The 14,404-nt window shown below is 38.3% G+C and overlaps 1 protein-coding gene across 1 annotated transcript in view; it reads right to left on the bottom strand.

The window, feature by feature from the left end:
* Nucleotides 1–14,404, bottom strand: part of MCCC2 (methylcrotonoyl-CoA carboxylase 2 (beta)) — a 33,176-nt gene extending 18,772 nt beyond the window's left edge. The window contains exons 1-6 of the mRNA XM_009885246.1: nucleotides 14,344–14,404; nucleotides 11,268–11,352; nucleotides 10,914–11,015; nucleotides 10,210–10,337; nucleotides 7,479–7,591; nucleotides 4,204–4,317 (exon numbers count right to left, since the gene is read on the bottom strand). Of these exons, the coding sequence (XP_009883548.1) occupies nucleotides 4,204–4,317; nucleotides 7,479–7,591; nucleotides 10,210–10,337; nucleotides 10,914–11,015; nucleotides 11,268–11,352; nucleotides 14,344–14,395 (594 nt within the window). The 5' untranslated portion in view covers nucleotides 14,396–14,404. The remainder of the gene's footprint in view (nucleotides 1–4,203; nucleotides 4,318–7,478; nucleotides 7,592–10,209; nucleotides 10,338–10,913; nucleotides 11,016–11,267; nucleotides 11,353–14,343) is intronic.

Raw genomic sequence — 14,404 nt, 5'->3', positions numbered from 1 at the left:
CCTGCCCATGGCAGGGGGGTTGGAACTCGATGATCCTCAAGGTCCCTTCCAACCTAAACCATTCTATGATTCTATGTTACAGTACTGGTCCCAGTACTGACCTCTGGTGTACACCACTAGCGACTGACCTCCAACTTGAGCCCAGCAGTTCAGCCAGTTCTCAGACCACCTTACGGCCCGTTTACCTAGTCTGTACTTCATCAGTTTGGTGAGGATGTTACAGAAGACAGTGTCAAAAGCCTTGTCAAAGTCAACACGAACAACACTCGCTGCTCCCTCCGCATCCACTAAGCCAGTCATCTCAGCATAGAGGGCTATCAGTTTGGTCAGGCCTGATTCCCCCATTGTAAATCCATGTTGAATACACCTTCTTGTCTGTAGTGTTTTTGGAAAACGCTTGCAGGATTATTTGCTCCATCACCTTCCCAGGTACTGCAGTGCAATAGAGCATTCTACAAACCGTAGTTTAAATAGTACAACTTTCTTAAAGTTCATTAAATTCTAACAGACTGAAAACAGAGCCTTGACAAGATATGAGGACACTTTCAAAGAAACCCCCGTTCAAGCTACTTCAGCTAGCAATCATCAGGTGATACAAACAAAACTTTAGATAAAACGGGTATTTCCCACAATAGATCAGGCTGACATGTAGAATAGTCCCAAGCACATAAATGTATGCGAATTTGACAATCATCCCTTTTTACCAGACTTTCCTTCACTGCTGAGCACAGAAAATAGAAAATTTTCCCCGGGGAAGGAAGAATTAGACTTTTCTGGAAAGGGATGGAGAAGTCTACAAGCCAACACGGCATCCTGAGATACGAAGCAGTATTTCCAAAGGTTAGGATATAGATTCCTCAGCTTGGGGGAGTGCAGAAAATGGCCCTAGATGTTAGTACTAGTGTGACACTTCTCCTCTTACTACTGAGATCCATCTGTTCATGAAATCATTACTCCTCACCTTTCAAAGGCCAAGGAAACTTGCACTTTAGACTTTGGACTGTATCTGCAATTCACTTTTTTTTTTAGCATACACATCCCAAGACTAATTATAACTAACATCAGTGATTTTCTTTCACTTCCTTAGGATGTTTTGTTTTAGGCAAGTGAGCGATAAAATCCAATCCAATTTTCTTTATATAGGAAAGACATTTTGGGGAACAGGGCATACACAATAATGGCTACAATATCTGCTCCAATATAGAACGAAGTTTCTATGGGAGTATGAAGTAATTTTCACGCTTAGAGAAAGACAAGCAAAGTATTTTCAGTGAGAATATGAAAAGCTCTACCAAAGTGAAACACTGACAGGTAGTGATATTAAAGTTTGATCTATACACACAAAGATAAGGATCATTACATCTGCAGGTTGCTAAGGAACAAATTAAATTGGACGATAGTTGTGAAATCTTCCTCTGGAAGTGGCAAAAAGTTTTCATCCTTTCTAACTTAACAACATCCTGGCAGTCACTGACTTGCACAGCTAAGTCTTCCCTTTGAAACTTGACTCTGGCCATCATGCCCTTTTTCAGCTGCCTATCCTGGCAGCCCGCCTCCTGCGCCATGTCTCAGTGATACACATGTATGATCTAAATTCCCTCGTGATGTTAAATGATTACCATCCTGTTAGAATAAGAAAGTCTGGTTCCCTTTTTTTTTCAGCTTCCTAGCCAGCATCCTGGGTAGCACTGAGTATTAGCTGTCTTATTTTATACCTGCTTAACACTGTAGCTTGACAGAAACTGGCTTTGAGTAAGCGCTCTCAGTGCGCCCAAGGGGTTTCCCAGGGTCTGATGAACCTTTCCAGCTTCTAACATAGCTCCAAGCAGAATCAGTCAAGGTACAGAGCACTCCCCAGCACTCTTGCCAAAGGAAAAGCCATGTCAGAAGAGCTGAGTTTGCTTTCAGATTTACTAGCAGAGCTTCTGCAACAAATTACCCTGAACTTGAGCAAGCCCCAGAGGCAGTACTGCCACTTTATATGCCACTGGCTCTAAAATAATGAACCATGCTGGACCTAAAAAGGGTTTGTACTTAGACAGGTGTTCCTTGGGTATTCCTGCAACCAGGGAAGTTATCTGTACCACAATAACCAAGCTAATAAGAGTCTGATGTAAAAGTTAATTTCTTTCATCACACTGATTTCCTTATCTCAATAAAAAGATGTATGAATCACCCGATCTTACTCACTCAACTGATATTATTCTCAACTAGTATCTTCATTCATATTTATGCCACTTTTTACCGAGAAACTCCTAATACCTAAATTATAGTCAGAAATTTACAGAAAATTGCTTGACTTTGAGGGAGGAGTTGTCTTTGTTTACCTATAAACAACAAGCTGAAAAAGACTAACAGGAGATAAAAGGACCAGAGACCTAGGTAAGGCATTTGAAACAATCACTGCCAAAGAAATTCCAGCAGACAAAAAACTTCTAGAATTCTAAATTCTAATATGCAGTAAATAAATGAGTGTTAAATGACATTGTTGCTATAAATTACTTCATCTGCTTTTGCTGATTACTTGTCATCTCAGCAAGCCTCCACTGAAATAACAAAATACTTAATGCATTCAGCTTGATTTTGTTATGGTCGACAACAAAGTATCCTTGTACTTATAGGTGTGTATCCCCTGCTGCTGCTTTTGATATGCCAGTTACATTCTGAGTTTTTTGAAGATGTTCTGGAAGAGTAATTAGCCTTTACCAGCCATAGAAAAGTATGTCTGCATAAATGATAAGACTTTTTTTTTTTTTTTTTTTAAGCTGCACAGGAATTTAAAAGCCACCTAGACATTGAACTTTGGAAGAAAAAAAAAAAAGGGTATAAAATGCTAAATCCACTTTCAGCATGAAGATCACACAGTGGGAAAAAAAACACCCTAAAGTAAATTAAAAGAATAAAATGCAAAAACATACTGTGGAAATGAGAGCAGTGCTATACAAGTAAACACTAAATGACGTCACAGGGTAAATTCTTCATGTTTTTAAGGAAATAAACACAACCCTGCCTTAGAAACTGGTCAACAACAACAAAAAATCTGCCAGTGGTCATCTTCCCATAGTTTGTGGGACCTGCTACATTTTCCCAGTATCTTAAGTGGTGGAAAGAAGTGACCTCCAGCAGACTTCACCTCCTCCGTTCCTACAGGAATTGAGTGGAGCAGCATCTTCATTAACAATGCTGTTACAAAGTGATTTCTCCATTTAAGCATGCTCAAGTTGGAAGGACTTCAGAGAGACGTTTGATTTACACTTGGCTTTGTCGCAGGAAGCATGCCTAAAAGTTCCCAAAAGACTATAACCAAAACAGAGCAAACCTGCTGCCTCAGACCAGTTTTTTCAATGAGACAAATATTTGAGCATTTCAAAAAAGCAAGTTTATCCAGTCAGAATTCATTGAGACTAGAATAGTTGTGCTGGGTGCTGCCCTTCTTGTTAGTTCTAGCACTAACATAACATTTACTGCTGGAAATTCCTTTCTTCTCATAAAGCTTGTGTTAAGTAAAATAATCTTTGTGTACCAAAGTATTGGTATAAAACTAAGCCTACACTAGAACATACACTGGTATAGCCGTTTTAAAAAAATAAATGCTACTCAAGCACTCCCTTTCCTTTTGGACCTAAGCTACTGTAATTTTAAAGCTGTCTTATGCTGCAATATTTTGCACAGTCACAAATTCCACTAAGTCCCACAATAAAGTGAGTTTTAATTCACAGGAGTTCTTCGGGTAAGTTTTCTTAGAAACCATTTTCTCATAAAAAAATAAGGAAATTATGACAAATGCCACCAGAAGTGCACCTCTTCAGTCTGTAAACCGACATAAAATACAGCAGATCAGTCCTGCTTCTGAATTTCTTTGATCTTGACCCTGAGATATAGTACCCATGCTTGTAATTTTTTTATTTTATGTCAAACCTAGAGACTACGTAATTGAATACATAAAACATTTTTATACTTTAAAACGTGCAAGACCATCTAAAAGCATTACTATAAAAACAAAGTCTGACATACATACACCTCTAACAGAAACAAGACAGTTAATTTAGGACATAAACATTCACATACACTTAAAAATTAAACTAATCTACAGAATATCTGGAAATATCTCGTCAAGAAAGGTCTCAATAATTTAAGCTGTACAACTGTCAGCAGACTCAACTTTTTGGGGGGCTGTGTTACAAAAAACTTCTATATCCTTACCAGTGGTGGCCCTCCCAAGAATATTGTTCCCTGTTTGCCAACAATAATACTTTCATCAGCCATTGCAGGTACGTACGCTCCTCCTGCTGTACAGGATCCCATTACTACTGCTATCTATAGGGAACACAAAAACCACAAGTTAATGAATTGTCCAACCCTTGAAAATACAAAATGAACACAGTACTACCATATATTGTACTGATTTTAATACAGGTTCTGGGACAGCCCTGCAAGATTATTTTTGCCTGGCAGAGCAAACTTCTTATGTTTCAGCTTTTCTTCAAAAAAATAGGGAAAGTCTCTAGTTTTCAACAGTCTCTTAAATTATGATCTTCAGGCCACCCTGCAGGTAAATTTATCCACAAAGTACTATGAGCTACACACATGAAATATTTGAAGAGGTGCACGTTCTATCACAAAATTTATTTTCACCCATGAATGGTAAAAGGTTGAAACCTAGAGGTTGCTCCTGGCATTTACCCTTCAGACCGAGTTGTTGCTTATTGCATAATTTCACCCATGTTAACATCCTTTGAAGAAAATTCCTCACATCTACTAGTATGCAACTTCAGTTCTCCAACAGATCACCTAATTAACTCTTGCCCCTTCAAGATGTGTTGAGTATCTTCTTATAGGCTTTAGCATGAATAATCTCTGCGAATTTTGAGACGAAAAACTACCCAATGAACATATTCTACCAGTAATATTTTGGTGACACTTTTACAAAACTGACTTGATGCCAGATATGATGAATACTGTAGCAGTCTATGATCATGAAAGTGAAGTTTCTCACTTAGCTTCTCCTTCAGGGGAGCTCCTCCAAAGACCCTTTCAAAACAGCTTGTAAAGCAGAAGAAATGGACTACTCATATGGAAAAGACAGACAAGAAGAAATGTTCTTTCACAACCACAAAAAAAAAAGAAAAAAAGAAAACACAAAATGTTATTTTGTGTTAACTTTGTTTGGAAATATTTCTACAGCAACATCAAGTAGTGTTCTGTGTTAGATGACAATTTCATGTTTGCTCTTAAAAGAAAATAGCACACAGAAATAAAACTTTCAAATCACATTACCTGTATCTAAAGCAGGTGTAAATGAACTCCATTAACCTACTATCATCAAATCAAACAGCTTTTTCAGCTACTGGTTTTCAGTATCTTAAACTATATTCAGAGTCACATGATTAATCTGCAGTATTTCTGTTGTGCATTTAATAAGTACCTCCTGGTAAATACAAAGATACCGTAAGCCTCTAGAAACGGGAGAAACTTGGGGAAAAAGTTAATTTGATTTTTTTCCCAGGATTTGGGGGGTTTGCCTACCCTTGATTTTACCATGCTCATTCTGAAAAATGTGCCTGCATTTAAACTTTAACTCAGGTGTTACTTTTTTCAATACATAAATTGGAATAGGTATATATTGGAAAAAACAAAATATACCTGTCAAATAGCACAACCTAAAATTCCAAACTAATGTGCTACTTCCTGACTTCATTCTTTGAATTACCGTATAGGAAATTACTCAAGAGCACAATAAAAATCAACAGTTCTGAATGCACATACCATTATTTCATACCCACTGATCAGCTCCCCATTGTATCCATGCAGCGTGTGAATGTGAGGGAGCTTAGGAAACGACTAATGAGAAGCTAATCACAGCTTTCTGATTCACAGCCACACAGACATCCACGCAATTTAAAGCTGCAGTAGGAGTATAATAAATTAGTCACAGGTAAAAGTGGAGGGGGAAATTAAAAGCACCATAGGCAACTGGAAAAAAAAAAGGAAAAGGAAAAAAACCAAGCACTTTAAGGGCAAAATTGAGAAGGGCTGATGAACTGATGAAACGGACCTTCAGGCAGGCCACACAAAAAACTAACAACATCCAGACTTCCATGTCAGAAGAATTAAGCAGAATGGAAATCAGAGGAAGCATAGTTTCCTAACACCATTTCTTAATGAAACATCATCTCAGACAGGGAGGATGATTCTAGCTACCACAGTATATTGGCACAGATTTACAAATGTTAATAGTGCCTTTTTGAAATGAAACAAAGGATAGAAACATCTCCCAAACAAAACACACCCATATTACATCCTTTATATGAAGGATGCACTTCAGTAAAACATTTTTCCTGGTCTTTCATACGTATTTTAAGAATGCTAAACTTCCATCAGTATCATACCAAGAAAATTAAACTTTCATCAGTGTCATACCAAACAAAAATGTGTTTTATTAAAAGCTAAATCTTTCCTACACTTAGTTTTTATTGTATAGCAGTACAAGATAAAGAGGCAGGTATATGAGAGGGCTATACAACCATATGAAGAGGCTGTGAGCTGACTAGACAGCAACTCTGTAGGAATTACCTGGTTGTCTGCTTTCCTGGGATGTTCCTGTATTTGGAGGAGGTAATCTTCATAGATCATGCACTCCTCCACCCTCCCTGGCAGACTCTCACAGGTCCCTGCTGACAATTCCCTTAACAAGCCTAAGACTACTACCTGAACTCTAGTGTCTTTATCCTCCTACCTGCCTTCCTCACCTCCAATGAGACCTTACACTCTGCCCTCCACCTTCACTGCAGCCAAGGCTGCCATCAGCAATCACACCCTCAAACAGTCCTACATTCTTCATGAGTAATAGATCCAGAAGTGCACCTCAGCTAGCATGCCACCTGCGTCAAAAAACTGACCCCAACGCACTCCTGAAACACCCACGACATAAAACCACTTCTAAATCCAGGAACTGTGACTAACAGTAATTCTATGCATCATTAATACATTAGAAAATAACCTCACTGTCAGGGCAGTTTTATCATACAGCACATCAATGTATAAAATGGATATATAAATATATGCATACCCCTGTTAGTAGAAACCATGTCTCATTTACTAGCCATCACCAAAAGCGTCATCACCTTTACAGGGCTGATGCAGAATAATCAACTATTCCAAGAGATTTCCTAGCGCTTCCTCACATGGCCCTACATACCATGTTGTCAAGTCCCTTTTTCTCCCACTCCAAGACAGGAGCAGGTAGGTCATGTCATTAACACTAGGGCCAAGAAAGAAGACAGCTTCTTCAAAACAATAATGACTTTTTGTGGACAATTACTGTGTTTACAATGCCTCCAATCCCCATACTGGACCATCAGGTCAGCACAACACAGTGCTGTCAAAACCAAAGCATAGGTACAAGCCTTGAAACAAGACAAAAGCAGCAAGCATAAAAACTAATTAGTACATTTCATTACTAAGTAAAAGCAAATTACCTGTGGAATTCCTTGTGAGGACATAACTGCTTGATTATAGAAAATACGTCCAAAATGATCTCGATCTGGAAATACTTCTGCTTGCCGAGGTAAATTTGCTCCTCCTGAATCAACTAAAGTGAACAAAAATACATTAAAGTGTCTTTGAACTGTGTTATAGACTTAAGTTGTTGGTAAAGTTATCTGCACGTTACTTAAAATATACTGCAATTACCATCACTAATGCTATATGTACTTCCATGACTTTAGGTATATTAGGGCAGTCTTCTTGGAAAAAAAAAAAAAACAAACCAGAAAAATAGTAACACGCCCCCAAAATAACATCCATCCCAATTCTAATGGAAAATAAATTCAGATGTGCTTAGAGATGCAATCGTATCTCCCTACAGATACTCATCTTACTGCAAAACATTTGAACTAAGAACACTTGCAATGTACAGTTTTAACTCAATTATTCTATTGCAATTCTGTCACAAGTTCCAGAAGAGGGTGAGACTAAATGGTCTCTAGAGGTCACTCCCAAGTCTGAAAATTCCATGATTCCGTGAAAGACTGACCACTAAGTTCAAGAGGTATAGCACATGTACTTTCATACCTTGATTATACAGACATACCTAAGACCTTATACTGTCTTTAGGAACCTTCATTTATTATGTGTCCTTGCCTCATGATGTGCCCTCCAACTTACAGGTCTCCAACTGCAGCTACCTCCCCACTCCCAAATAATGAAAATACATCATGTCATAAGGCTCCAAAGAAGGATAGAAGACTAGAAGGAAATGCACAGGGAGGCCAAGCATCTCTGAGAACACTGGCTCCTGGTAATTAATTTTTATCTACAAGCAGCAGTCCACATGCACATTCTTATGTTGCATGACTGCAGCCAGTAACGCCCTACGTCCAGCTCTATCATGAAGCAGGGTTCTGTTTCTTTCCTAGCCCTTGCAAAACCGCTCTCCCAAACCAGCATCAACTCCAGCAATTAGGCAAATTCCAACCTGGTCAACACACCAGTGCTGTGAAATGGGCCATCCCTGAACACAAAAGAAAATGCCTACACCAGTGACTGACTCAGTGATAAATGGCACCAGGTATCCACATCAGAATTAACACCTAGGCAGCTACCACTGAGGAAAAAGGCAGTTCAAATGGCATGAAAATTACATTGTCAGCAAAGTGCTGACTGACTACAAAGCATTCCCTCTTGATCACACAGCTGAAATGAACTGAAACTAGCCCAGGTACAGAAACTGCAAATGTACAATAACTCATCAGGTTCGAGTGATGAGCAGTATATATGCAGGGAATAAACATCTCAAAGGTGGAATAATAAAATTATACTTTTGTTTCAAAGGTATATCTACATCCCACAGTTCCTCATTTCACAAGATCTTAAAACAGTAGAATCACACATAATTGCTCACTGATAACTCACTAAAAAAAATACGAGTTGTCTGAATTTGCTATCAGACTAAAACAATCATACAGTTGTTTTGCAAACAGCAAAGATAAGTTTCTTCTCTTTATGATGACTAAGGTAAAATTTAGCCCTCCCCTTGCCTCCAAGACTACTTCCATTCAGTATGACAATTCCAAAAAGTCCTCACCCACACCATCCCTGTATCCACCCCACCAACACTTTCAAGTTCACATTTCTCCTAATCCTTCTCTTGGTATTCTTTGCATGTTTGGCCTCTCAGCAGGGAAGAAATTACAAACGCTTATGCTGGCCAGGATGTACATTTATGTTGACTATTTAATTAGCACAAGCATCCCGACTAGCAAACCAGTTAATGCCTCTCAGCTGCTACGTAAGCTGCTAAGCCAAGCAGAACAGACAAGGACTAACACACCCTATTTTTTAAACGGAGACAGTAGAAGGGTCTTTCTCCTCTGATGCTGACTTACACAAAATCTACAGGAATACAAACGCTCTTAAATCTCCCTGTCAAAATTGGCTAATGGGTTCAAAAGTTATTACAATGGCAATTGAAGCTGAAAGATATTAGCAGAAAGCTCTTGTATTTGTACACAACCATGCTAAGAAAATAGTACCTATAATATACTAAAGACATTTGGCACTCTGACCGTAATCTTTAATAAAAGTACACTTAAGTAAAAATTACATGAAGGTCTGGCAAAATACTCATTTAATAGACTAAACTCAAAACGCAAAATAACATACAGTGAAATTTCTGCTTCAGTAAAATTCATCCCAAATTGTAAAAATCTGTCGATCCAAACTATTCTTGACACTTTTGGCACGAAGACTTTTTTTTATTTCTTTGGTACGGTCTCTCATACAGCTACATGCTCCACCAAAAGGCAAAGTAACTCTTTTTTTTTTTTTTTTTTAACTGCAATTTGAATTAAGACTGGATGAGACTCTAGGATGGATCGCTCAAGCACAACAGAAGGGAAAGGAGTAAGAAAGAAGTGATACAGCGGCACAGTTACGTCTGTATCTTATGAACCCAGCCCTACAGCAGTGGATGAGATGGTGCTGAGAAGCTACAGGTACCCTGTGGTTAAGACCTGCCACCAATGTGTAGAGGTAACACTGTACTGATGAAAATTCATTTCAATACGTGTGTCTAAAATACATACCCAGTTAGTCAAATCTGGGGATACATCAGTCTCAACAACATTTCTTCAAAGAAGCAGTGTCTTATCTAAAGAGCCTGAGCTTCCCTTAACAAAGGACATTTGCTATCTCTGCAGCGAGACTTACCCAAATATAGGCAAGGGAGATGATTTTGCATTGCAATTTCTTGAGCACGTAAATGTTTCTTAACAGTGATGGGATAATAGGTACCACCTTTGACAGTTGCATCATTAGCAACAATCAAGCATTCCACCCTAAAAATAAAACAAGTTTATGAGAGAGAAAAGTATTTCTAATTAGTAAGTATGTACGTTCATTAAGAACTGCAACATGCCAAGGACTCTCGAAGCCCTGATGCTCAAGAAGAGCCCTCCTCACCTGCATTCCCTCAAATGCACATTCTAACATCAGTCTCAGCACTATGATGTCCTGTTTCACAGTCCCTGAACTCCCTAAAATAATGATGTATATCATCATATTTAACTCCAACAATAGTCTTGGACCTACTTTTAGTGAGCAAAACTAATTCTTAGCCTAAAATACCGTCCTATTTTTTGAAAATTGCCTTGCAGATGGACTAATCTCTTTTCTTCGTTGGACATCAGAAACTCTATGTGCAATCTGCTTTGATATGGGATACACTAACTAAAAAAAATATAAAATCACTTCCTTTTAGCTAAGACAACAGATTAAGATACCAGCTTTGTTGATTTTTTGGGTGTCAGAAACAAAACACTAAAAATGCTAATAGCTTAACACTAGAAACTGAACAAAATTACACCTTCTTCCTTTTCATATCATCAATAATGTAGATCACTGGTAACTCTCACCCAGAGACTCGTCCAATGCCTGTGATAATGCCTCCTGCCGGTACCTCTTCATTACCATACAACTGGTAACCTGCAAACTGGGAGAACTCCAAGAACGGAGACCTGAATAATGACAAATATAACACAGTTTTAAAAATGAATTGTATTTGCCATTGAATCTTACTTAAAAGGTTAAATTTTTAAAAATTAGATTTTTATTTATTAAAAAGAGATGAGGATTTCAAAGAACACCTCTGTAAAATTTCAACTGTGTTACTGGCGGTGTTTATGGAAACTAAAGAGAAAGCAAGCCTGTTGCAGTACTTACTCGCAAAAGAGAACCTGACGTGTTTTTTGAAAAAAGAAAGTACCTACCCGGGATCAATAAGCCTGTCAATTCTCTCTCTGGGTAACAGCTTTCCTCTTGAGGTGTGAAGCTTACGAGCTTTTTCTCCACCTCCTGTGATACAACAGTAAATTGTTAAGATTTACTATGGACACAGATAGATAAATCACCACTTACATTAAAACTCAGAATGGAAGCACTGATGAGTTCCCACTTTTTGAAGTACGGACCTTAATCATGAATTTAATAAATAATGGTTTCCACTTCAAACAGATTCAAGGTATTGATAAAAATGCTTGCTTTTCAGAATCTACTCCATTTTCCCCCTCATTTTTTACAGTTAGTCTTGAGGTAAAGATTTTAATAAGCATAGCTTTGCCCCGCTGCTTGGCAATGAACCGAAGGGCTGAAAACACAAACATGCAGACAAAAGCACAGCAGTAAGAACGAAAAAAAATACTATTCCCCAAAATTGGTTCAAAATAGCTATGCTGAATCAAATCTTGAAAGCCTCAACACAATCGGGATTCATTTCCTTAGACCACTCCAAAACTGTAAACAGAGTTCAGACACACACTATTTAATATCAAGTTTATCTTTGCTTCATTTCAACCCTGTACTTGAGGTCATCCTAAATCATATCTTTCACTCTCTAGAGCTTTGTGTCATTCAATACGTAAGATTTGCTGACACACCTCCGCCTCTTTATAACAACAGCTTATACAAACATTGTCTCTCTATGTAGACAGATCACTGATCCACCTCATCACTCTAAAATTGTCTCCCCTGTCCAAAATAAAGAAGGTGCTACTTTGCTAACACTTCTCCTGAGACTTCAAGATTTCTTTGTCAGTGAAGCACCACTGAAACAGAACTTGTAAGCCTACCTTTCAAGCCCTTTCTCTCACCTCTTTCCTTGATCACTATGCATATCATTTCCTACCTGTTAGGCATGCCAGAAAGCCCACAATTTATTTCTGATTCGGCCTGTTCATTACGTCTGTATATCCAGCCTAAGCTTAAAAATCTTGTAAATTCTTTCTGTACAAGTTTCTTAAGAGACAACCTTATGTCCACCCACAGAGCTAATACTCTCATCCGAGTTCTCAACATCCCACATCATGGTAACTACAACATTTTTTCTGACCTCCATCTTGCCTTTCTCATTTACACCCAGTGTGGTGCTGCAAAAACAATCTTCCATCCTGTGACTTTTGTCATCTCTGTGCACTCCCCCTCTTCACATACTCATCGCAAATGCTTGCCCTCCAGGCCCTGTCACCATCTACTGAACATTCCTCTTCCAAGATCAAGATGTTCACTCTATCCTACACTGTGAGAAGCAGCATCCTTAACAATGAAACAAACTTGGAGGCATTTAATTTGAAATCTCCCTTAATTTCTCCTTTACAGTAATGCCTATGCAAACTTCACTGTGACTGCTGACGTGCTATGACTGCTGCCAGTCATGGAGACTAAAAGTATCTCCGGTGCTACTTGTGCTTGCTATCAGATATTCACCTGCTGTAATTTATCATAGCCTATAAATTCTTTGGGGCAGGGACCATATTCCTGTTGCACAGCTGGGGATTACTCAGTAGAATGGTATATTGGTTCACAAAAGCCCTACCCACTGAAGTAATAGACAAAGAATGAAGCATTCAAGACCTGAAGCAAGAGCTCACCCTCTGAAAGACAGGTCTTACAAAGAAAAAAGATGTTGCACTTATCCTTCAAAAGCATTCAAGTTAAGTACCTAATTCCTCTCATATACTTAAATGATAGGCAAAGCAATCTCAATCGCTACCACTCAACAGTGTATTAACATCCTGGTAGAGCTCCCTGAGATGGAGGACAGAGGAGCACTGTGTTCTTGTCCTGTTACCACATAACGGGCAAGAACAGGAAACGTGCAGCAGTGAAGAAGGTCATGATTACTAGTTCATGAGTCACATTGAGAATTGCTGAATAGTCTCTACACCCATAAAAGACAGGTAGTCCATGGATTTCAGCATCTCCTCAGGAAATCCGTGAGCTTCGTTTCACAGCAATGAAGAAAAAGCACTACGCACAAAATCTTAACTGTATTCTCTTCCAAAGCTGTACAAGAAACTGCATTATGTAAGAAACAGTATATGAAGAGACAAACAATACCATGATGGACACAAAAAGGGGAGAATTAAAGCTGCACGCTCAACCTCTGGCAGCACAGTTAAGTGTTTACAAACCATTTTCATTTTATCATCCCCATTAATTATAGTCAACTGTAATTAATTCAGGTGGTCTTACGAGTCAAGATGATGAAACACAGATTTCAATCTTTTAAACTATTACAGACTTGCTTTAGTTTGCCAGCAAAACCACAGCTAGAGCCTCTGAAAATCCTCTTTGCACATGAAGGGACAAACATGCAACTTGAACAGAAGCACATTGGCCAAATACATTTGTTATAAAAGCAGGCAGCAGAGGATGAAGCAAGGAAGCAGAGGAAGTGGAAAGTGTATCAGTAAAAGCCTTTTATTAATAATCCCACCTACTTTAAAAAACGTTGCCATTAGAAACTTACATTCCATTGATTACAAGATCTTAACTGATTAATAATTAACTGACCCTAAATACACAGTTTTTGCTTTCTATTTGGTTGCTTTTTGCCTCTCTGGCAACGAAATTAATCTTCCATTTCAGTAAATCAGCCTTGCTTTCGTTTATGTCTGCTTCCAGTAATTTATGGATTTGCTTGCATTAGGATATTGCTCTGCTATTCAACCAGCAAACAAAAAATATTTTAACACACTAGATACTGTGGTAAAGAAAGAAGTGCTAATTGTATGGACGTTTTTATTAGCTAGCCTGAGTTACTTAAAAAAAAACCCTACATTTTGAACCAGATTAGCTTGGATGTAAACCTTTCAAGATTTTCAACTGACAGAAGACAGTAAATCTAGATTTGAACAGATGAGCTAAAATTTCAGTATGGCTACTATAATCCAGCCAATATGTCGTATCTGAATGAACTGATTAATGAACGGGAAAAACATCCAAAGAACCAAACTGGTTTTGGACCAAATTAAACAAGTGTTCTAAAATCTAGACCATCATACATACCTAATCTGATTTTTTCTGCTTGCTGTTGGAGTTCGGTTACCAGTGCTTTCATTCGTTCATA

This window comes from Charadrius vociferus, unplaced genomic scaffold (genome assembly GCF_000708025.1).
Source record: "Charadrius vociferus isolate BGI_N301 unplaced genomic scaffold, ASM70802v2 scaffold60, whole genome shotgun sequence".
NCBI classification, from domain to species: Eukaryota; Metazoa; Chordata; class Aves; order Charadriiformes; family Charadriidae; genus Charadrius; species Charadrius vociferus.
Note: the sequence above shows the minus strand (reverse complement) of the source record. Positions and strands in the feature narration are given on the sequence as shown.